This window comes from Ursus americanus, chromosome 11 (assembly GCF_024610735.1).
Source record: "Ursus americanus isolate L20-20 chromosome 11, mUrsAme1.1.p, whole genome shotgun sequence".
Lineage (NCBI taxonomy): Eukaryota > Metazoa > Chordata > Mammalia > Carnivora > Ursidae > Ursus > Ursus americanus.
The window spans coordinates 45,170,981-45,193,269 of NC_142137.1; the positions used below are offsets into that span (position 1 = coordinate 45,170,981).

The 22,289-nt window shown below is 37.7% G+C and overlaps 1 protein-coding gene across 3 annotated transcripts in view; it reads left to right on the forward strand.

Annotated features, from left to right (window-relative positions):
• Positions 1-22,204, forward strand: part of ENPP3 (ectonucleotide pyrophosphatase/phosphodiesterase 3) — a 71,500-nt gene extending 49,296 nt beyond the window's left edge. For all 3 annotated transcript variants that reach the window (XM_087865497.1, XM_045805544.2, XM_087865496.1), the window contains exons 18-25: positions 1,040-1,218; positions 2,693-2,744; positions 3,836-3,990; positions 10,616-10,751; positions 13,020-13,097; positions 13,805-13,937; positions 15,535-15,691; positions 21,950-22,204. In XM_087865497.1, coding sequence (XP_087721623.1) covers positions 1,040-1,218; positions 2,693-2,744; positions 3,836-3,990; positions 10,616-10,751; positions 13,020-13,097; positions 13,805-13,937; positions 15,535-15,691; positions 21,950-22,120 — 1,061 coding nt within the window. In that variant the 3' untranslated portion in view covers positions 22,121-22,204. The remainder of the gene's footprint in view (positions 1-1,039; positions 1,219-2,692; positions 2,745-3,835; positions 3,991-10,615; positions 10,752-13,019; positions 13,098-13,804; positions 13,938-15,534; positions 15,692-21,949) is intronic.
• The last annotated feature ends 85 nt before the right edge of the window (positions 22,205-22,289 follow it).

Here is a 22,289-nt window from a genome sequence, read left to right on the forward strand (position 1 = left end):
CAAGGCAATGGGTAAGTTGCAGTTTCACCTTGAGCTTCAGGAATTCTGACGCAAATATACTCACAGTTGTCATTCCTAATCTTGCCAAAGGCCTGTGGTGATTGAATATGACTTCGAAACCAAAGAGTATCCATTTGAAAATAACGTGTTGTAGCCTGAACAACTTTGACTCTTGGTTCCCAAGCTGAGTTTGTGGTCAGGGATGCTGGCCCTTTGTGGGGAGGCTTAGAAGGAATCAGATAGGATTTCAGTTCTAAGAGAGCTCTATTTGGTGGTATTCAGCAGGAGCCGCTTAAAAAACTATACTTGTAAAATAATCTGTATATTGTGTTGTATAAAAAAATAGAAAAAGTTATCTAAATATTGTGCAAAATTTTTGAGTTTAATTTTTTAAAGGTATCTGTCCTTAAGTTTCCTATAGCTAAGTAAATACACTGTAAGCAAGATTGTAAATTAACTTCTTCAAAATTGTTTTTGATTGAAGTATAGCTTTTTATGCTAGAAAACCAGGATATGCTTAAGGAACAAAGGGAGCATTTAAGTTATGATACTTTTCTCTGGAGGAGCAGAAACAGTTCCTGAAAGTGCGTGTAGCTTATAACAAATGTTCCCATTGTCTAGAAAGAGGAGGTGATAGAAACCCTGGAATGGGGGTGGGGTGGGGGAGTGTGTGCGCCTGGGTTGTTCAGTAGGTTAAGTGTTGGACTCTTGGTTTCAGCTCAGGTCATGATCTCAGGGTAGCGAGATGGAACTCACATTGGGCTCTGTGCTCCGTGGGGAGTCTGCTTGAGATTCTCTCTCTTCCTCTCCCTCTGCCCCTCCCTACCCCCCCAACTCTCTGTCCCTCTCTAAAAAAAAAAAAAAAAAAAAAAAAAAAAAAAAAATTCCTTGGGGGAAGAGACACTAACCTGAAGGCATATGCAGTACAAGACCATATTAGAGCAGAATTTATTAAAGGAAGTTTTGTTGTCTTCCATCTGCTAGATAGATGGTGTTGCCTTTTCATTTAAAACTACTTCAAATTTATTTTTAAAAACAGATCTTCTACACATTCAACCAGCACCAAACAATGGCACCCATGGGAGTTTGAACCATCTTCTGAGGGTACCTTTTTATAAGCCAACCCATGCAGAGGAAGTGTCAAAGCCTTCTGTCTGTGGCTTTACTGTTCCATTGCCCCCAGACGATCTAGATTGTTCCTGCCCTGGGCTACAAAACGTAAGTAATAACTTCACGTATCCGTAAGAATGTAAAGGGGCAAGTGAGTCTATAGCCAGGATTATAACTGGGGTAGCTGACTGCCGGGTTTGTGCTCTAGTTCTGACATTTACTAAGTGAATGTATGCAGTGTCTCTGGAACTTGTCTGGAGGTGAGAGATGCATTGTAACGTCCAGCATATGAATATGCTTTGTAAACTGGGAAGCACTGTTTGGGCATTAATAATTCCCTGTGAGCTGAGTGTCTTAACTCTTCATAACAGTTAAATCTTAGCCACTCTTTGATTTCCTTCATAAACTTACTCCTCTTACAGCTACAAGACCTCTTTCAGGTCTTTTCAGTGGGTCAGGCTCTTGGCCGAGTTCGGGAGCTTGACTTCAGATCCCAAGAGACTCTCAGTAAGATGAGATTCCAGTGCTAGGAGTCTCCCCCCATCCCCCCGGCCAAAAAAAAAGGCAAGGAGTCAGAACAGGAGCTCATAATGCAAGGACCAACCCTACCTGTGAGAACTAGGGCACAGGGATGGGGGCTGGGATTTCAGGATGGAATCGGAGCCCAGTTATCAGGAGACCATCAAGTTAAAACCAGTGTCAAGGTGCATTGGATGCCGAGTTCAAAATGTTGTAGAGCTAAATAAGTACCTGCTGCCTCGGGTAAGAATTATTCCTTAAACCAGGAGTCAGCAAACCCTTGACTTTCTTTAATCCTCAAAAACATTACACCGCATCGATCAATAAGTATATAAATCAATGCTGACCAAAAGAGGCTTTAAAGGATAAAAGTCCAGTGAAGATTCCCAATCAAAATCAAATCCACAGCCCAGATCAGAGTAGGGTGTGGGTTTCTTACCTACAGCTTACCTGGATGGAACCTCCATTTAAAATAATAATAATAATAATAATAATAATAATAATAATAATAATAAGCATTACAATGTGGGCGTTTTTGTCTCCGTTTGAGGAAAAAAGAAGAGTCGGAGAAGGTAGGTAAACTGTCCAAGGTCACAGAAATTTGATCTACCGGACTGCAAACCTCCAAATTCTTTGTAAAGAATGCCCTTTGCTGTTCAAAGTGTGGTCACAGGAATAGAATCTGCCTCACTTGAAAGCTGGTAAGAGATCCAGAATCTCAGGCCCCACTGGGCTCAGGATTTCTAATCAGAATCTGCATTTCAGCAAGACCCTTAGTGAGCTGTACTCCTATTAAAAGCCTGAGCAGCCCAGGGATGTTGTCATCCCACGAAGTAGTTGATTCTAGCTGTGGTCACCGTGCTTTGCCGCATTATCGATCGTATCTTTGTTAACTCCCGCACAAAGTATCCCAAGCCTATTTCTGAGCAAGTGGCAGAATTAGAATTTAAACTCGAGTTAGTCTGGCTTGTTTGTTGAGTAGTAAAATATTCAGGCATTACTGTAGAAATAATCCTCTTACAATGTGTTGACTCCCGTCTGTCTTTCCCACATGGTCTTGCAGAATGTTTCTGTGCAGCATGTGAACCAGATGCTAAATCTCCCTCAAGATGCAAGTAAGTCAGTAGAAAACACATCAAGTCTTTGGTGTTTAGCCCTAACAAAACACAGTATTGCCTTTGGGGGATTCTTTAAAATAAGCTCCCAGAGGCTTTTGAACATGAAGATTGCATTGCCAATAATACAAGAAGAAAACCCCCCACAAAACTAGATCTAAATAACAACACTCATAAGCCTGGGTAGTTACAGTGTTTCCAGGAACACAACAAATTCCTTGAGATGGTTGTGCCTGTTCCTTTTCTTAGATGTGAACCGCCCACACTCTATTGGCTACGGCCTACCTCTATTGGCTGTGTGACTGGGCCAAGTCGCTTAACCTCTCTGTGTCTCAGTCTCCTCATCTACAACAATGGCACCCACTGTATGCAGTTGTAAAGATGGAAAGAGTTAATCTGTGGAAAGAATTTAGACCAGTGCCTGGCCTGTAGCAGCATTATTATTACCTATTATCTTTTAAGTGTTCTCGTGTTAAACTCATTAGGCCTGTTTCATCATTTATAAAATGGGGATACCTTCTTCATGGAGTTTTTGTGACAATTAAATGAATTAATATGTGTGTGCACTTAGATTAGTGCCAGGTACACAGTAAGAGTTTAGTAAATGTCTTGGTTGGTTGATAATCTTTTTATAATCTGTAGAGTGTTACTGCATGCCATGAATACCTTGTAGGTTTTAAAACTATCAATAATTGATGGATTTTTAGAGTACAATAGGAAAATAAAAATAAATAAATACATTAGGACATACTGTTCTTTAAAATTGCCAAGTCTTTCCTGTGATAATTGCTAAGGGAGGTTATCTTTGTTACAAAGTATGTCCTTTTGGTTTTGAGGTTGTATCTCTTCAAATATGTCCTGTGAACTGTTAACTGCTTGGCCAGATTACTTTTCTAAACCCTAGTTTTGTAATATGTAGAATGGAATAATAACACTTGCCTCAGAGTTGTAAGAATTAAGAGGTTAAGTATGTGAAACATTTCTCAGAGTAACTGGCACGTAATAGTCATCAGATGATATTTTTTTGTGTAGAAAACATTTGCTAACTACAAACATTTTTATTATTTTATTTTATGTTATTTTCATTTTAGTAATCGCGACGGAGAAACTAAATTTACCATTTGGGAGGCCCAGGGTTATGCAGAAGAACAAGGAACACTGTCTTCTCTATCACAGGGAATATGTCAGTGGATTTGGAAAAGCTATCAAGATGCCCATATGGAGCTCATATACAGTACCGAAACCAGTGAGTTTGTGTCCATTGAGCCATGCAGGCTGGAAAAAATTTATGGCTCTCGAATATTCTAAGAATTGACTTTTGATTTTCAGTAGAGATCCCAAAGGGAGTTCTCTGCTCTGTGTCTTGTAAAACAATGTCCCAGGTATTTCTTAAAGGTATTTATAGGTGCTATGTGGGTGCAAAAGAGAACATGTCGTGTTTTGCCTGGAGAAGTTAAAAGGTGTTCACAGGCCTGTTGGTAAGGCAGGTAGGAAAGAAGCTTTCCAAGACAAGCAACAGGAAATACAGAGGCACACTGTTTATTTTGTCTATCCTAAGTACATGGTGGGTGCACCCAGAAGTTGATGCTAACTAGATTATAAAGGGCTATTTATTTGATTGTTTAACAAATACTTTACTATCTGCTGTGTATTATGGTAGGCACAAGGAGCCTAATGTGAATAAGAAGTAATCCATCCCTGAAGGATCCAGTACTCTAATAGGTCAGGCTAGACTTAAAGGTATAGATGTGCTGTATCATAGATCTCTCCAGGCTGAGGTTCAGAATCCAAATGTTGAAATTGTCTTCCTTTTTCACTGTCTGGAAATCTCTCCTTCGATAAGTGACCCTGGGACATTTGGCTACGAAAAGAAAGAAAATGTTAGATCTCTATCTCATACCATATACAAAACTAAATTGCTGGTGGGTTTATAGACCTAAATGTGAACAGCAAATCCATATTTTCCTTTCTGTATACCTTTATGACCTTGGGATAGAGAAAGATTTCTTGGGACACAAGAACAACAACAACACCAAAAATACAGAGGAAATTGACTAATTGGACTGTCTTAATGTAATGTGTGACAAAAAGACAAAGTTACGGATGAGACCATGTATTTCCACTGTGATGAATATCCAGAATGGTAATTAGGATCCAGAATAGCTAGTAAATTTCTTCCACTAACCAAGAGAATGGCAAACATCTTAGTTAATAAATGGGCAATGACTATGAGCCAACCAATTGAACTTCATTAGCAATCAGGAAAACATAAATGAAAGCAAAAATCAAAGTCTGCCAAAAATCCATCAAAACACCCCTTCGGGGCAGGGATGGTTCTGTTTAATGTATCCCAGCACAATAGAGCTGCCCAGTAAATGTTTCCTGAATGAATGCATTGGCTAAATTAATCCCAACCATTATTTTTAAAGACTAAAGGAGAGAGCAGTGCCTTCAGCTAGAAGGGTTCATAAATAATCAGAAAGCTGTTCTTGTAAAGAAAATCTTGATATCTTAGATCCAAAGACTCTGCGGGTGACAAAACTCAACTTATTACTGTTCTTTCTAAGGGTACAGATACTCCACTCCTTTTTAGGGCCAGGAAGTGATTGGTTGTATCTGGTTTATTTACTCGTCTTGTTCCAATTCAAGATTTCTGGAGAAAAATAAATATTTTCCCACTATTAATTGAAGCTTTGTGTGTTCTGAACACCAACTCTGTTGCTGACAATCGTTTAATTGTGGTCCGCGGTAGGAGTGCACTGATGTTGCCACCCAATGTGGGCAAACATTTTACCAAGAGTTACCTGAGTTCATGTGCATGGTTAATGGCAACAGCACTTTCCTATTATGCAAAATGTTCACGTTGTGTTTTTCTTCAACCTGCTGTGGAACAACAATATGATGTTATTTATTCCTTAAGATAATTCCTAATTGTTTTTGGTTTTGAGAAGAGCAGTATATTTAAGGCCAGTCTTATTAGTCAGTTCTCTATTTTGAGAAGTCCAGGCACCAGGGATTGTGTGGAGTTCAGGGGAATGTTGATGGGTTTAATACTTTGCCCTGTGGTCTTGCATTCCTGAATTTATATGAGCTTTAGCGGAAACCAGAGGCGGAGAGATTTTGAGTGGGCTCAGACCAGGAGTTCAGTACAATTCTTTTTTGTTATTGTTTTAAAACGAGCTTCTTTGTTACCAAAAGTTCCTATCCTTTCACTGATCCCACAGAACTACTTGTGTATTTCTCCCTCCATGTGACAGGATGGAATTCTAGCAATTTTCTGCTTTCTAATTCAGAAATTACTCTGTTAGTATGTTGTGGTTCAAGAAAATTACATGCAAGGATGTTTTGAGATTCACATTAAAATGCTGTAAATCTGCCCTGTGTTTGAGAAATCAGACTTTAAATAAGCACTTTTTGGAGCATGGGCCCAATTGGCTTGTGCCTTTAAGTTTTATGGAGCTTTTGTTTTTCTGTGGTTTTGGTGGGTTTTCTGATTTTTGTTGTTGTTGTTATCTCAGGAGAGTTCTGGAGAAGTAGCTGTGATTTGAAATCATGGTCCTGCAATAACAGCTTCCAAACTATTAGGGTTGATGAGACTGTATATGGGTTTTGCTTCAGGGCCCATTGAGTAAGACTATGTGAACTGCTCTTTCTGTTGCTGGGTGAGAAACTGAAATGAAGAGCAAAAATTATGACCACGTTTTAGAATATATGCCTTATAATTGTAATGTAAATCAAAGCACTTTTTCAGAGAAAAAAATCTAGCACACTTGAAAAATGTTTCTCTCTCTCTCGATCTGTATGTGTATATATACGTCCCACATCACTGGATTTTTGAATAGCCTTTTTTTGTTTCCAAAGCTTGTTAGCGCTAATACTATAAATTATGGTTCGATCATGTTTTATGATTCTTTAAAAAACTAGGAACATTATTATGTATCGTAAACATTTTTTGGAAGTATAAGAAATATTTTCCCTATAGAAAAAAAACACAACTAAAACAATAATTTTACAAGTGTACAGTTATTATCCTTACCGTAAGACCAGATGGTAGCAATCCAATCTTCAAATAAATAACGTTAGCTTTTATGTTCAGCCTACAGGTAAAGAGAGTCTATAACTTAAATAAAATAATTTTATCAACTGTTCAAGTTTTATTTTAATCCCATGCAAGACCTGAAATGAAAGCATCTCGCTTTCCTGTCTATGCTCATCACCTACTTCTCTTGAACAATTTTGAGAGCTAAGGAGTTCAGATTTTATCGGAGTGTCTGAGTTCTATTTATTGTTTTCCTGACTTTCTATCCCCTGGCTTAAAAAACTCTAAAGAGCTCTGAAGAGCTAGCCGGGTGGAAGCTGTTTCTGTGTGTGGAGGTGGAGGGATGGTTCACTGTGCCTTCTCTCAGGAGCCCAGGACTCAGAAATGACGTGATCATACCTCTCCACCATCCTTCTGGAGGGCTGCCTGTTGCATAATCTCCCCTTTATAAAGGAGGCCACATCCTGTCTTCCTAGTCTCAATGCATTTGTATTAGGGGTTCAAGTTTGGTAGGTAAGAAACAAGATTTTCAGTAAACAGAAAAAAAGTATAACCCTTTTGTAACACTCTGGCTAAAGCCATCCTGATCCGTGTTCCCCGACTCAAAGTCCACACTACTTTGAGAGAATAGTAAGCATTTTTGCCCAAGTGGTACGTGAGTCTAACTTCTACAGCTGCCGCCTCATTAGAAATTACAATGCACTTCCTTCCTTAACATTTTAATAACTTTATTTATTTATTTATTAAAGATTTTATTTATTTATTTGTCAGAAATAGAGAGAGAACAAGCAGGGGGAGCAGCAGGCAGAGGGAGAAGCAGGCGCCCTGCTAATAAGCAGGGAGCTCGAGGCAGGGCTCGATCCCAGGACCCTGGGATTATGACCTGAGCTAAAGGCAATTGAGCCACCCAGTGTCCCCATTTTTATAATCTTAACTGTTGAATATAGGCATTTCATCTTCCTCCCATTACAGAAAATACATCCATGGCTACATTTATGTATCATACATTTCTTCAAGTAAGACGTACAAAACGTGAAGTTTTAGAGTAAAATGTTAAAGGCGTGTGGTAGGAAACATCAACTCACAAGATTCTGGTTGTCTATGGGGCTGACAATCGATATGGTTGATTCTCCATTTTACAACATCTTTACGTGCCCCTTGATGTCAGATGAAGAAACCTGGTCATTCAGGACTGTTTGCTCTGATGTGTGTCTGAAAGGATATAAACAAATGGTTTTAGCTTTCCAATGTCTGTCATTAGGAGAGTGAAATGAATGGTGAGAGCTAATCCACCGCTTCTAACACAAATATCTTCATATTTCTTGGTTTACTTTTTGGTTCGGCGGGTTCTATCACTCAGGAACTTCCTGAGAAAGGAAGAAGGAAAGGTGTATTTTTTAGACTTTATGTATCTTAAAATATTCTTATTTCATCTATATACTTATTTGATGGTTTTTAGCTTTAGAATTTTAGAGATCATTTTTCTTCAAATTAATAGGACATAAGGTTTCCTGCATGATTCTCTAATGTTTTTTTACATTCCCTAATTTTTTCCACCTTTTGTCTTTAATTTTACTTTTTGAGATATTTGCAGCTTCGTCTTTTAATTGAATTTTTTATTTCTGTTGTCATATTCTTTTTTAAATCCCAAGAGCTCTTTCTGTTTTTCTATTGCTTTCTCTTCTTATATGGATGTCATATATACTCCCATCTCTCTATGGAGCAAGTTTTCTTCTGCATTGTCTCTTTTTTATCTTGGTTCCTCCTCAATCCCAACAAAATGTTTGATCCTTGGTTATACTTTTATATGTTAAAGGAGAAGCACTAAGCTGTGTGGCTGCGGCTGGCCAACTGGTAGACTTCACTATAGGTTGATCAGAATAAGAACTAGCTATTTTGTTGGGGATTCCTAATTGTAAGCATCTAGTTTTCCTTTTGGACTGGTTTGTTTCCCGAAGAAAGGACACTTTTAATCTGACCCAGCATGTAAAATGGGGCAGCCGTCATGTGAGCAATGAGACTGGGGGGAGTCTCACCATTCAGTATGTGGATTTTTATTTAATCCCACTGCTTTCAGTATGATGCACCTGCTATCTGGGCTGTCTTGGGTCCCTCAGTATGAACATCCCTCTGGTTCAACCTCTCCAGTGAGTAAACTTTCTATCTAGCCTCTTTTACAGACTTGCAGCCTGTCCTCTTCTTTCTGGCCCCATGTACATGACCCGTCTTTAGGAGACTCCAAGTTCTACCCGTGGGTTTTGGCAGTAAGAATCCACTTCTTTGTGCTTTCCCCAGTCATGGCTTTTGGTTGTCAGTATTTACTGGTCTACTAAGTCATGTTATAATAGTAAACCAATGTTGATCTGACTTCCAGCTTCTGCAAATTTCTTATTATCCATTATGTGTTTTCATCATTAATGTTCTTTTAATGGGATTTAGGAAGGGAGCAGAGATAAATGTGTTCAACCAAGTTGAGGAGTCCCCTCAACTTCTATATAGTGTTCTCCAGCTGCAGTGGGGTAGTGTGTTGGGTAGTACCTTCTCTGGTTGGCTTTCCTCAGACTTCGCTCAGCTTCATCTCCTACCTATTCTGTACCTCGTCATGGTACTCTCATGCCTAGGAATATAGTGTACAGTGTATTTTGCCTTTTTCTTTGTGAATTGGTATTACACATTTTATTTTTCTCCAGCTTTATTGAGATATAATTGGCATAAAATGTTGTATAAGCTTCAAGTGTACAATGTGATGATTTCCAACATGTACATATTATAAAATGATCACTATATACATTTTAGACAGCATAGCTAATTTTCGCTTTTAGCACAATGCATTGAATAGGGGAAGAACATCCTAATTTAATGTAACCTTTTTTTGTTGTTAAGAAATAGATACATTGTGGGCAGTAGTGGGTATATGAATCAAAATCTGAAAAAAATAAAATGAATAGCAAAATGTTTACTTACTCATGATTATATGCTAATTGAAATATGGTAATTTAATACTGCATTACCTTAAACACTTGGGTTAGGCAGCATAGTGGATAAGTTAGTGCCTGATAGTGGATAAGTTATTGTATTAGTCTTTAAGTAGAGTTACACCGGCTCAGTCGGTTAAGCATCTGCCTTCGGCTCGGGTCATGATCCCAGGCTCCTGGGATCGATCCCCAGGTTGGGCGCTCTGCTCAGCAGGGAGCCTGTTTCTCCCTCTGCCTGCCACTTGTGCTCTCTCTCTCTCTCAAATAAGTAAGTAAAATCTTTAAATAAATAAATAATAGCTACAAAGAAAATTGCAAAAAATATATTCCTATATTACATGATAAATGAAGCATGGCTACCAATTTTTTTTAGGTCTCTAAGTTAGTAAGTTCACACAACTGTAGCTTCTTTGAATTAATCTCAGATTGCCTAACTGAAGAATAATATCCTTCGTTTGAATGTGTGTTTTAAAAATGAATTGTTTTTATTTTATTTTCAATATTTGCTTATAAGCACACCATATATATCACCACCTTCAAGTTAGATCCTAAAAAGAATTTTGTTTTTTAGTGGTAGCTCCCGTTATTCATTTGCTCTCAATTCAGTTTTATTCTGCAAATAGTCCTTTCCAAGATGTATTTGATTTGCCCTCCCAGTGTCCCTAACAGAAGGGAACCACAGAAGAAAACATTGCTGAAGACATCCATTTCCATTGCTTGCGTAGACCTGATTCACTAAGAAAATAGGAAAAGGTTAAATGAAAAACATTCGAGGGAAGTTATAAACCATATAAGGCGATGGGTTAGCCACAACTGTGGGCGTCACTTTTTTTTCCCTTCTTTTTCTCTTTCAACAGGGAGACACATCGCCTCTTCCTCCCACTGTCCCAGACTGTCTGCGGGCTGATGTCAGGGTTGCTCCTTCTGAAAGCCAAAAGTGTTCCTTTTATTTAGCAGACGAGAATATCACCCACGGCTTCCTCTATCCTCCTGGTTAGTAGAACTCTTTTTTAGGGCAGCAGCTTAGAAAGCCCTCATCAGCTGGATGTGGGCATGTGCTTTAAACATACGCTCCCGGCCGAAACTACCTGCTTGGGCTCAGCTCGCTGCCCAGGAGGCTTCCAGTGGTTGTGGGCTGACCCGACGCAGAGCAACGGCTATAATAAAGACTAATAAATTTTGCAGTGCGAACCACACATCAGCTCTAATCTGGCCCAGATGTTCAGAGAGTTCAGCAGGTTTAAGTTGAATTTTAAAACTGAAGATGCTTGGGAGAGGGACACAAAGCGTCTAAAAAAACATTTTTTCTGGCTGCCTGCCAAGCGAAGGCCTGCACAGAGCCTGCCGCTGGGCCTGTGGCGAGAAATAGGCTGGAGTTCAGGCCTGCCGCTCACGGAGCATGTCAGGCTCAACCATTTCACACCGTGGATGAAGCAGCTGAATGAACTTTACATTTTTTGTTTGTTGGCTTTCAGGGTTTTTTTTAGAAAGCATCTTTCTTGGGAACATGCAAAAGCCAGGGTTATTTTTCTTAAACTCAAATCTCTTCCCTATTCAGCAGGAAATGTCATTTTTATTAACTCACTCATGAGATTTTCAACAATTTCAGCTTCTGGGAATGTGTCAGCTCCTGATATTTGGCTTCATTTTTCTGGAAGCCATGACCTCAGAAGTCAGTTTAGAGATTTATAATTTAGGGATTCTTAAGAGTGGGGGGAGAGGCTTAATAAAAACAAGTAGCATATCAGTTTAAATCCGTAACACAAAGTTAAGATACATAAACTGATATATCTTATTAAAATATCTGCAGAGTTCCCAAACTTATGCAAACCCTAGGATGAAACTTAAGTAGTTGCAACGTTTTATTCATAATTTTTTATTGTATAAAATCGCATCTGTTGACCCATAAGGCGTTGGTTGGTATATATTTGCATCAACAAGGAAATGAAATTAATAACTAAACAACTTGTCTCAAAAAATCTTAAGGATGAAATGAAACTCTTTGCTAACTCTCCACTATTTTGTTTGTTAGAAATTCCATTAGAAGCTAACCTTATTTTTCTCTGAAATGGAGGTGATAATATATGGATTGCTATCCCAAATTTCAGGGCTTAATTTAAAAAGCAGAAAAAGCTTCTAAGGGTTCTAAGGACTGTGAATAGCATGTGAAATTTTAAGGAAAAAAACCCCCAAAACTTGTTTTTCTTGCTTTTTTGGTGTCCACCCATTGGCCTTTCATTTAAATATTAGCATGCCCAAGTATAGTTTAAATATAAAAAGCATTATAATAAACAATTATAGGTTTGCACCTTTTTAAATCCTCACGATATTTCCGTGATGTAGATGTCACGAGACAAATGAAACACAGAAGGACGGAGCACTTTGCTCCAGCGGGTCAGCTGGTAGGCAGTGGAGCTGGGCTTCCAACCTCGGCAGTCTGGTTCTCGAGCACACACGCCCAGCACCCACTGTGCTAGACAGCACATGCAGGAGTCCTCCAAACCAATCATGTGCGGTGTGGTGCCGTCAGCAGTCTTCATCGAGTTAAAACTCACTTAGGGAAATTTGATTTTGGAAGAGTTATGTATAGCCGCATTATTACTTTGTGCACATTCAGTAACTGTGCGTTCATACTGGTCCAGGGCTTGTCTCCTAGAGCTGTTGTAACAGATCACCACAAACCTGCTGGCTTAAAACAATAGAAATGTATTGTCCCAGATGTAGAGACCAGAAGTCCAAAATCAAGATGTTGGCCGGGCCGTGCTCCCTTTGAAGGAGAGAATCTAAGGGAGAATCCTTTACCTCTTCCAGCTTCTGGGGCCTCCAGGCATCGCCTGATTTATGGCTACATTACTCCAGTCTTTGCCTATGTCTTCACAGTGACTTCTCCCCTGAATTGCTCCTCTCCTGAACATCCTCTCTCTTTAAAAAGACACCAGCCTACTCTAAATCCAGTATAATCTCATTTGAGACCCTTACTTCAATTATATCTGCAAAGACCGAATTTTCCTATATATCACACCCAAAGGTACAGGGGGTTTAGGACTTGGATATATCTTTTTGAGGGTCACCATTCAACCTATAGGTATCAGATACATTAAACTGCCAGCATTATTGATAACCTTTACTGGAGACTACTTAGTATCCCTGTGTTTTGACTGCTAATAAATTTTCACTAGTATGTAATAGTATTTTGCTTATTACATAGTGTGTTATATTTTCTCTTCTGGCTAGAGTTAACCAAATCCATTTGTTTTGCAGCAAACAATAGAACTTCTGATAGTCAATATGATGCTTTAATCACAAGTAATTTGGTCCCTATGTATAAAGCATTTAAACGTAAGTATACATTTAGATTATTAATTTAAAAAGATCAAAGTGCTTTACATCAGAAACCAGGGATGTACTGTATGGTGACTAACATAATAAAAAAACATTAAAAAAAATCAAAGTGACTTTATGAACTTATAAACTGAACACTTTTTTTTTGCAATTTGTCCCTGATACTGAGTCATTATGTTCTAATGCTTTAAATTTAGAAATAGGAAGGATCTCTGACATAGTTTTGTTTTGTTTTGTTTTGTTTTCAACCTACTTCAACTTTGGGTGCCTTGTGACTAGAAGTTCAGTAATTTCTTTTTAATCGTAATTTAGCTCTCAATGGCTATTCACAAAAAGAAATTTTACTGATACTTACCATAAGTGAGTGAAAGGTGTTTGTCCCTAGGACCGTAATTAATTAAGCAGTATGCATGTTCTGACCTTTATTGAATATCACTGTCCCCAAAGCACCTGAGTACTAGGAAGTAATTCGGAAACATATTTTACTGTAATGTCAAGACTGCCACTACATCAGCAACAGGAAGTACCATCAATGTGACTATTTATTTATTTTTGTTACATGGACTATTTTGCAGAATTTACCTAACCCCACTGACAATTATTGAAGCAGAATTTGATGCTATTTAAATGTACCTCTCTAATAGAAAATATTTCCATGTTCAATAAAGGTAGATATTTTAAACATCTTATTCTGTTATTTTTAGAAATGTGGGATTACTTCCACAGTGTTCTTCTGGTAAAACATGCCATGGAAAGAAATGGAGTAAATGTGGTTAGTGGGCCAGTATTTGATTATAATTACGATGGCCATTTTGATGCTCCAAATGAAATTACAGGGTAAGTAATTTGAAAACAAATGGACTTTTTGATTTAGCAATACGGTATCATGAGGGGAAACCTCGGTACTCTAAATAAAAGCTTAGTATTCTAAATATTACACAATATATTTATGTAGAGATGTTATCGTTGACTATTTTCAACTAGTCTAAATAGATTGCAAAAATTTTATATGGCAAAAATTTAAACTAATGGGCAAAGAAATTGTCAGAAAAGTTCAACAAACTTTTTATTTAGAAAATTTCTAAACAATGGGCACAAGGGAAGTGTGATTTTGTAAAGGTTAAAGAGAAGAGACTCACTGTACTATCAATAAATACAGAGCCAGTCCAGCAATTAATTTAAAAAAAATCAAGTAGTGATGATTAACAATACTGTCCAATAGTGGATGATTCGTAAAATAACTCCCAGGAGAGGATAGAGGCTTCCGCTAGAAAACCAGTCCTATTAACCTTTATATCTTTGTACTAAATATGGTCATACTGCATTGCTAAGAATTACCTTTGAATGTGGCATCCAGGAATAGAGAGTTTTAGTTTTATTCATTATTTCTCTTTATCATCAAAGTGTATGAAGGGCCAAAGTAAACAATGGTGCTGTCTGAGCCTAGATTGTGTAATTCAGCAGTTTCTACCCATACCTTCTGATAGAGTAACGTTTATGACAACTCAGTGTGAGGCCTTTTTCCATTTCATTTGTCTTGTCCTTATTTTAGTGCTTATTAATCCTATATTTCACAGTTTAATAATTCTGGCAAATACTTGGATAGCACTTTACTGCATGCTAAGTACTTTTCTAAACATTTACACTTCATTTAGTCCACAAAACATTCCTACCGTTAGATTCTATTAGCTCCCATTTAGAGATGGAGACACTGAGGTACAGAGAGGTTAAGTATCTGGTCTATGTCCCACAGCTAATAAGTGGGAAATCCAGGCTATGAACCATCTGAGTTCATGTCAAAATCCTAGAATCACAGTAATATAACTACTTACAGCAGTTGTATTTCTTTTACTGGGCTCGTAATAATAGCCTACCTTTATTTTGCACTTAAAAGTTTGAAAAGCACTTTCATGTTCATTGTCTAACACTAAAGGACTGTCATATAGGTTATATGGATTTATCCCCATGTGCACTCTGAAGTTGGTAGTAGAGGTCACCTCCATGTTAAAGTTGAGGAAACTTACCAAGTCATACAACATGGAGGATTAGCACCTGCCTAGACATCTAGCCGAAGTGCTCAGCTAGACTTGGAATTGGGGCTTCTCTGTTTCCAGTTCCTGGCCTATTGCAAATTGTCAGTATAAAATATAAGGTTAACAAAACTAGGAAACACAAGAGGCATAGTGTCACGGTCTGCTTTTCTTTGTATTCTCATATTTTCCTGTAATGTTATAATGGCCAAGTTTGGACTTCTATAAAGTTCTGATTGGGCTCATGGAAGTGTAAAAATATGAGATAGTATTTTGTACTTTCTATTCGTTTACTTTCTTTGACTGTATTTTTACTTTAGCATTTATTTAAAAACTGTATATTGACATTAATAATGCTTTAGAAGCAAAAGTATAACATGAAATCTTTTCAATTGTGTTTTTAGATACATAGGGAACACTGGTGTTCCCATCCCAACGCACTACTTTGTGGTGCTGACCAGTTGCAAAAATCAGAGCCACACCCCTGATGCCTGCCCTGGGTGGTTGGATGTCCTGCCCTTTATTATCCCTCACCGACCTACCAACGTGGAGAGCTGCCCAGTGAGTATGCTCCCGGAGAGTCCTCGGGACCTGAGAAAATGATTAGTCAGAGCTCCCTTCCAGGCTTTCATAAAAGTGGCTTTGACTCCAACATATTTTTTTAGTTGTTTCATGGGTAGAGTTGTACTAAATTACCTCATTTTAAAACTTTTCCTTAGACTATTGATCTTTATGTAATTGGTGTCAATTTAAATATGTATATGCCCACATGAACATGTGTTCATATGCATATCTTATGTATTTTATTCATATATGTTTTATTCACATTCCTAAGGGTCAGGGGTGGTATCTTATTAATATTTTTATTCTTAGCACAGAAACTTGAAGGTGCTGCGCCAAAGTTGGCACTCAGTGTTTTCTGAATGGATATGTAAATATAAAAACTCCATCACCTTGAAATACGAGGTCTGAAATTAATTTCCTACACACAATGAGTTAAAGTAACACTTTTTTAAAGCGTCATGTGGTAGTCTACTTCAACATCTCTATGGATCAAGGAAAATTGTATGTGAATAGTTACTTAGACCTACATTTATTTATTTATTTATTTTTAAAGATTTTATTTATTTATTCAACAGAGATAGAGACAGCCAGCGAGAGAGGGAACACAAGCAGGGGGAGTGGGAGAGGAAGAAGCAGGCTCATAGCAGAGGAGCCCGATGTGGGGCTCGATCCCATAACGCCAGGATCACGCCCTGAGCCGAAGGCAGACGCTTAACCGCTGTGCCACCCAGGCGCCCCTGCATTTATTTTTTATAGGAAAAATATGTATTCTTATAATTGGGTTTTACTAATTATTCAACAAATACATTGAGTACCCATTAAGTGCAGAGTCCTGTGAAAGTTTTTAGAATGCACCAAGTAGGAATACATTATCTCTGCCCTCAAGGAGTTCATATATAATTTTGACATGTAAATGAGACATATAAATGAGATATAAATAAGGATAAATGAAATATAGACACATAAATGGGTTGTTGATAATATAAATTTTTTTAAAAATAAAAAATAAGATGTCACAAAGTTGCTTTAATTGCTAAATCCAAAGTTGGATTAATTGCTAAATGTTTAAGGATTTAGTATTTCAATTTGAAACACATGGGGTTGGCGTAATCAATAAAGGAGGGTTATATAAAATGAGGAGAGAGTAGGGCTAGGTCCTGAAAATGGGCAGAATTTGAACAAATTGAGAGGATGGAGAAGAACCTTCAATGGAGAAAAGATTTGGTAACTGATTGGATGCAACAGCCAAAGAAAAAGGGAGACTCAAAGATGAATCAGAGATTTTAAATGTAGGTAATTAGGGAAAAAACAGAGAGGGAAGTTAGGAATGAGAATTATTTTGGCAGGTAGATAAGATAGTTAAGTTTAGGCACGTCCGTTGTAGAAATGGCTGTTCACATGGAAAATCCCGTAGGCTAGTAAGGACTGGAAATTAAAGCTTAGATTCTAGGCCAGATTGGAATTCATCTCTGTTCTTTCAGGTGTTCAACCCATACCTGCCTTCACTATACTATGTATTATGGGAGATACACCAAAAAATTAGACATGAATTCTAGCAAAAGGGGCTCACAGTCTAGCCCTTAGATGCCTAGTACAATAGAAGAGGGAAAAGAGAAGTGGCACAAAGAGGGACAGATAAAATTGCTATAGGTTTTCAAAGGAGAAATATTTCTTAGTAGGGAAGGTCACATTCTAACTGGGTCTTGAAGATAGGATTTGAATTTGAATGTTTGAATGATTTTTCAGTGACTAAAGATGGAGGGCAAAGGTTAGAGGCTAGGCAGTGGGTCTCTCATAGTCCTAGAGTGGGCAAGAGTTTCCAGAAAAGGGTAAGCCATCATTCTTCACTCACTCTTCCAGTGGTGACAGTGGCGACTAATACACTGTGGTGCTGGTTACCATTGAATCAGAATTATAGTTCTTTATAGCAGGTCCTAGGTAGCTACTATGGATTGATTAAAATGGGTGTGCCAAGAAGAAACTGTAGGCTATCCCTGGTCCAGGCCCTTATTGCCTTCTATCAGAACTTTTGAAAATGAATCCTCAGTAGCTTCATTGTCTCTTGTCCTCCCCTTCACCTCTGTACTCCGCTACCAACTACCTTAAACTTCAGGATTTCATTATGACATACTTTCTCATCCCAAAACTTTATCCACCTTGAATAAAAAATGAAAACAAGCAAACAAAAACCTCCTAGCCTGTACTTAAGGCTCTTCACAATTTACCTCCCGTTGACCTTACAAACCCAAGTTGTGGGCCCTCTGAAGTCCTTGAAACTGCTTGATGCATTTTGAGTTTCCCTACCTCAATATCATTGCTCATGCTTTTCTTTACTAGAATGCCCTTCTTTTCCATCTGCTAAAAATTCTACCTACGCTTCAAGGTAAAGTACAAATGGTATGAAGCCTTGAACGTCCAAAGTAAAGATGATCTCAAAATTAATAGGGCATCATCTCCACTGAAGAAGATATAAACACTACTGAATTGGATATTATCTAAGATTTTAAGGAATTTGCAGTATAGTAATGAGGATATGACATAATTAGGACACATAATAATATGGTGAGTATAAAGCAAACTTAAACCAAGCTATGATTATAAGAGATTGTGCTGTCCATTAGACGTGAGGGAGGGGAGAGGCAGGATGAGAAAGGGTCGAAGGTAACTGAAAATTTAGGCATGACTGTCTATGAAATACATGAGACAATCAGCTGTTTGGGGAAGGATGGATTTGCTCTTGGTGGTCTTCAAATTGAGAAACTAGTTGAATATCTAGGAAGATACATGAGAAGTGGTATAGAACAGATCTTAAATGCATGGATTTTGGAGTTGGATATCCTATGTTCAGTTATTGATATCACCTCTTTGAGGAAATAACTGAATCTCAATCTCAACTGTATACAAAAATTCACCTTCCCTCATAAAATTGCTGAGCGTTAAATTATTTCACATAAAATCCTAAGAATTCTCAACACATAGTAAGCAAATGGTGACCATTCAAATTAAATTTTATTTTGGAGTTACACATTCTACAGTCAACATAAAGTGAGATTCTACACAAATAAAATCCTCTTTAATCAAATCACCCAATAAGCACTGTATATATACAAACTATACCTTAATAAGTCTAAATCAGCCTATATTCCCCCTAGCATTAGAAAAGGCACCCAGTGAAATAGCTGGCTTGCTTTAAGGAGCACATTGTATGGAAACAGCACTTTTAAATACTCAAATCACTCAGTGCAGGGAGGTACCCCCAGTGTAAGAGATCTGAAGAAACTGACACCTGTTGTAGAAATGATAGATTCACAATTCCACCTCACACCTGGTCTAGGGAACTAGCTTCATACAGCCTTATTTATTTTCTTCCTTCTCTGTTCTTTCCATATTTTCCGCCCTTCTTTTCCTTTTTCTTTTTTTCCCCTCAACTTTGTGTTGTTAAATTCCTGTCAGATAAAAGAGAATGTTGTCATGAGTCCAAGTGGCAATCATTATTGTGCTTGTTCAGAAGATACTGGAAAATACAGGTATGGAACTTGGAAGAGAAATCAGAACTGTAGAGACAGATTTGGTACTAAATTATGGGAGTGAAATAAAGTTGCCAAAGGGAGGAAGGTGGAAAGAAGAGATCCAAAGATCAAACTGAGGGAAATGTCTATATTTCTAGGATGGAAAATACTAGAATCGATAGAGGAAACAAAGTGTCAGTGAATAAGGAAGCAGTTAGAAAAAAGAGGGAATTTTAGAAGTTTGGGGTGATCGACTAAATGAAAGATCTAAAACAAAAACAAAAAAGAAAAAACAAAACAAAAAACAAACAAAAAACTCCAGTCAGTTCGGTGATCCTTGACAAAGCGATTTCATGAGTGTGGTAACAGCAATAACCACACCGTATGTGGTTAAGGGGAGGAAATAAGGAAGTAGTTAGGGGAAAAATACTGAAACTGATATTGCCTCAAAACCTAGCAAAGTGAGTTATATTTTAGGGGTATATAATACTTCTAACACATACACAGTTGACTCTTAAACAATATGGGGGTTGGGGGTGCTGCCCACCACACATTTGAAAATCCATAACTTTTCACTCCCTCAAAACCTAATTCCTAATAGCCTACTGTCGACTGAAAGCCTTACGATACCATAGACAGCTGATTACAACATATTTTCTATGTATCATATACTGTATTATTACCATAAAGTAAGCTAGAGAAAAGAAAATGTTATTAAGGAAATCATAAGGAAAAGACCATTGCAGTTCTGTACTGTATTTATTGAAACAAATCTGCATACACATGGATCCTCACAGTTCAAGCCGGTGTTGTTCAAGGGTCAATTGTATTTAAATAGAGCTCATAAGAACTGTATGTACGTAAGGCTGCTCTTCTGATGGGATGCCCTGGTACAGTGAGGGTTGTCCATGGCTGGCTTCTGTTCTGATTGGTTGGTGCAGGTGGACTGGCTGGTAGTCAGTAGTACCCCTGCCTAGAGAGAGTTATGTGTTGTGCTTTCCATTCATTGAATTGCAATTTTAAAAGAGGGTAGACCTAGTCAGGTGTTGAGTAAACATTTAGTTGGCAAGACACCAAAGAAGCCATGAGAGAGCAGAGCACTCGAAATCAAGTCGGAGAGAACTTTATGAAAAACGTGGTACGAAACATGAAATGCTGCTGAAATGGAAGACCAGTAAAGGCCAGAAAAAAGAATGAATTCATTAGATTCCCATTGGATATATGAGCTCAAATTAATACACTGCTGTTTATTCTAAAAATTAATGTACATCATTAGCACTTAGGAGGTTAGAAGTACTTAGGGGCTTAGAGACTAGAAGTAGTTTCCTCTCACACTTCCTCTAGCTCAAATAATAGCTCCCTATTTTAAGCCTGTGTATTTAAAAAACAGGTAAACTACCACACTGAAGTCAAATGACAGTTTTTTTTTAAAGTTCAGTTAGCCAGCATATAGTAACATCATAAATCAAATGACAGTTACTAGAACACACTCTTCTAATTCAACAAACTTTTATATTTTCTTACTTTAAAAAAATTGAAATGAAAATTAACAGTACCGTATGAATATCAGAAAATTGCTATATGAAAAATAAGAAATTATGTAGAAACCCATGGCTCTAAATAATCGAATTAACTTTTACATAGCACAAAACCTATTAAAAGTCAGATGGCCAAGAAATGTCTGAAAAGATGCTGAGCTATGATGATACTTGGGGTAATAAAATCAAGCAGAGATGGAACACTGTTCTTGTGTTTTGTGATTTGGCAAGGATGTGGGGAAAGAGGTATTATCCTCCACTGCCAATGCAATGTAAATTGATAGGAGCACCTTGAGGAGTGCAAGGTCTAATATCTGGTAAAATTAAAGTAGCATGGACTCTATGATCCAACAAGTTCGTTTATAGACCTTAGAAACTCGTATTCTTGAATACAGGAGACATGTGCCAAATTGTTCATTACAGTATATTTATAAGGCCAAAAGCACTATCAATGTGGCAATAAAAAAAAAAACCTTCCACCATAAATCACAGCTAAAAACACATGATTTAACTAGCTCTAGGTATATCGCTATGGATAGATTGCAAACATACTGACTGAGAAAGTAATTATAGAAGACCACTTACAATATCACTTACAAATTTGAAAACTCATAAGTCAGTAACATATATTGTACATTGATGGGCAGCAGAAGTTTAAAAACACAGGCTGGATTCACATGAACTCGTGATAATGATGAATGCTGAGTAGAAGGACGTTGGGGATTTAACTTCATCTGTAAGGTCTTATTTCTTTTCTATCTGAAGTGAATATTAAAATAGCTAAACTTCAGGGGCGCCTGGGTGGCACAGCGGTTAAGCGTCTGCCTTCGGCTCAGGACGTGATCCCGGCATTCTGGGATCGAGCCCCACATCAGGCTCCTCCGCTATGAGCCTGCTTCTTCCTCTCCCACTCCCCCTGCTTGTGTTCCCTCTCTCGCTGGCTGTCTCTATCTCTGTCGCATAAATAAATAAATAAATCTTTAAAAAAAAATAGCTAAACTCTATGACTTTGTGGTGGTCTGTATTTGTTCTAGTGCACTTTGTACTTTTGTTTTCCTCTTATTTTAAGGAACAACAACATTTGGCTATCTTAAGACATAAGGCAATAAAAACCCCAGGAAAAAGGAAAACTTGTAAATAATAAAAGATCTTTCTGTTAATGAAAAATAATGTCCTGTGAAAAACAAGTCTTTTGTTTCATTTTACAGGAAGGTAAACCAGAATCTGTTTGGATTGAAGAAAGATGGCAAGCCCACATTGCTCGGGTCCGCGATGTAGAACTTCTTACTGGACTGGACTTTTACCAGGAAAAATCACAGCCTGTCTCTGAAATTTTACAACTAAAGACATATTTACCCATATTTGAAACCATTATTTAACTTAATATATGAATGAATTCTGGCAGAACGTAATGACTTTTTCCTGTAAAATAATCACAGAATAAAGTTTTCCATTTTCCTTAACTCCTTTAAAAAACCATGTGGCATAATTTCATCATTCTCTTCTTTTTCATCTCTGTAAATGTGAACTTTATTTTGAAGTCACTTT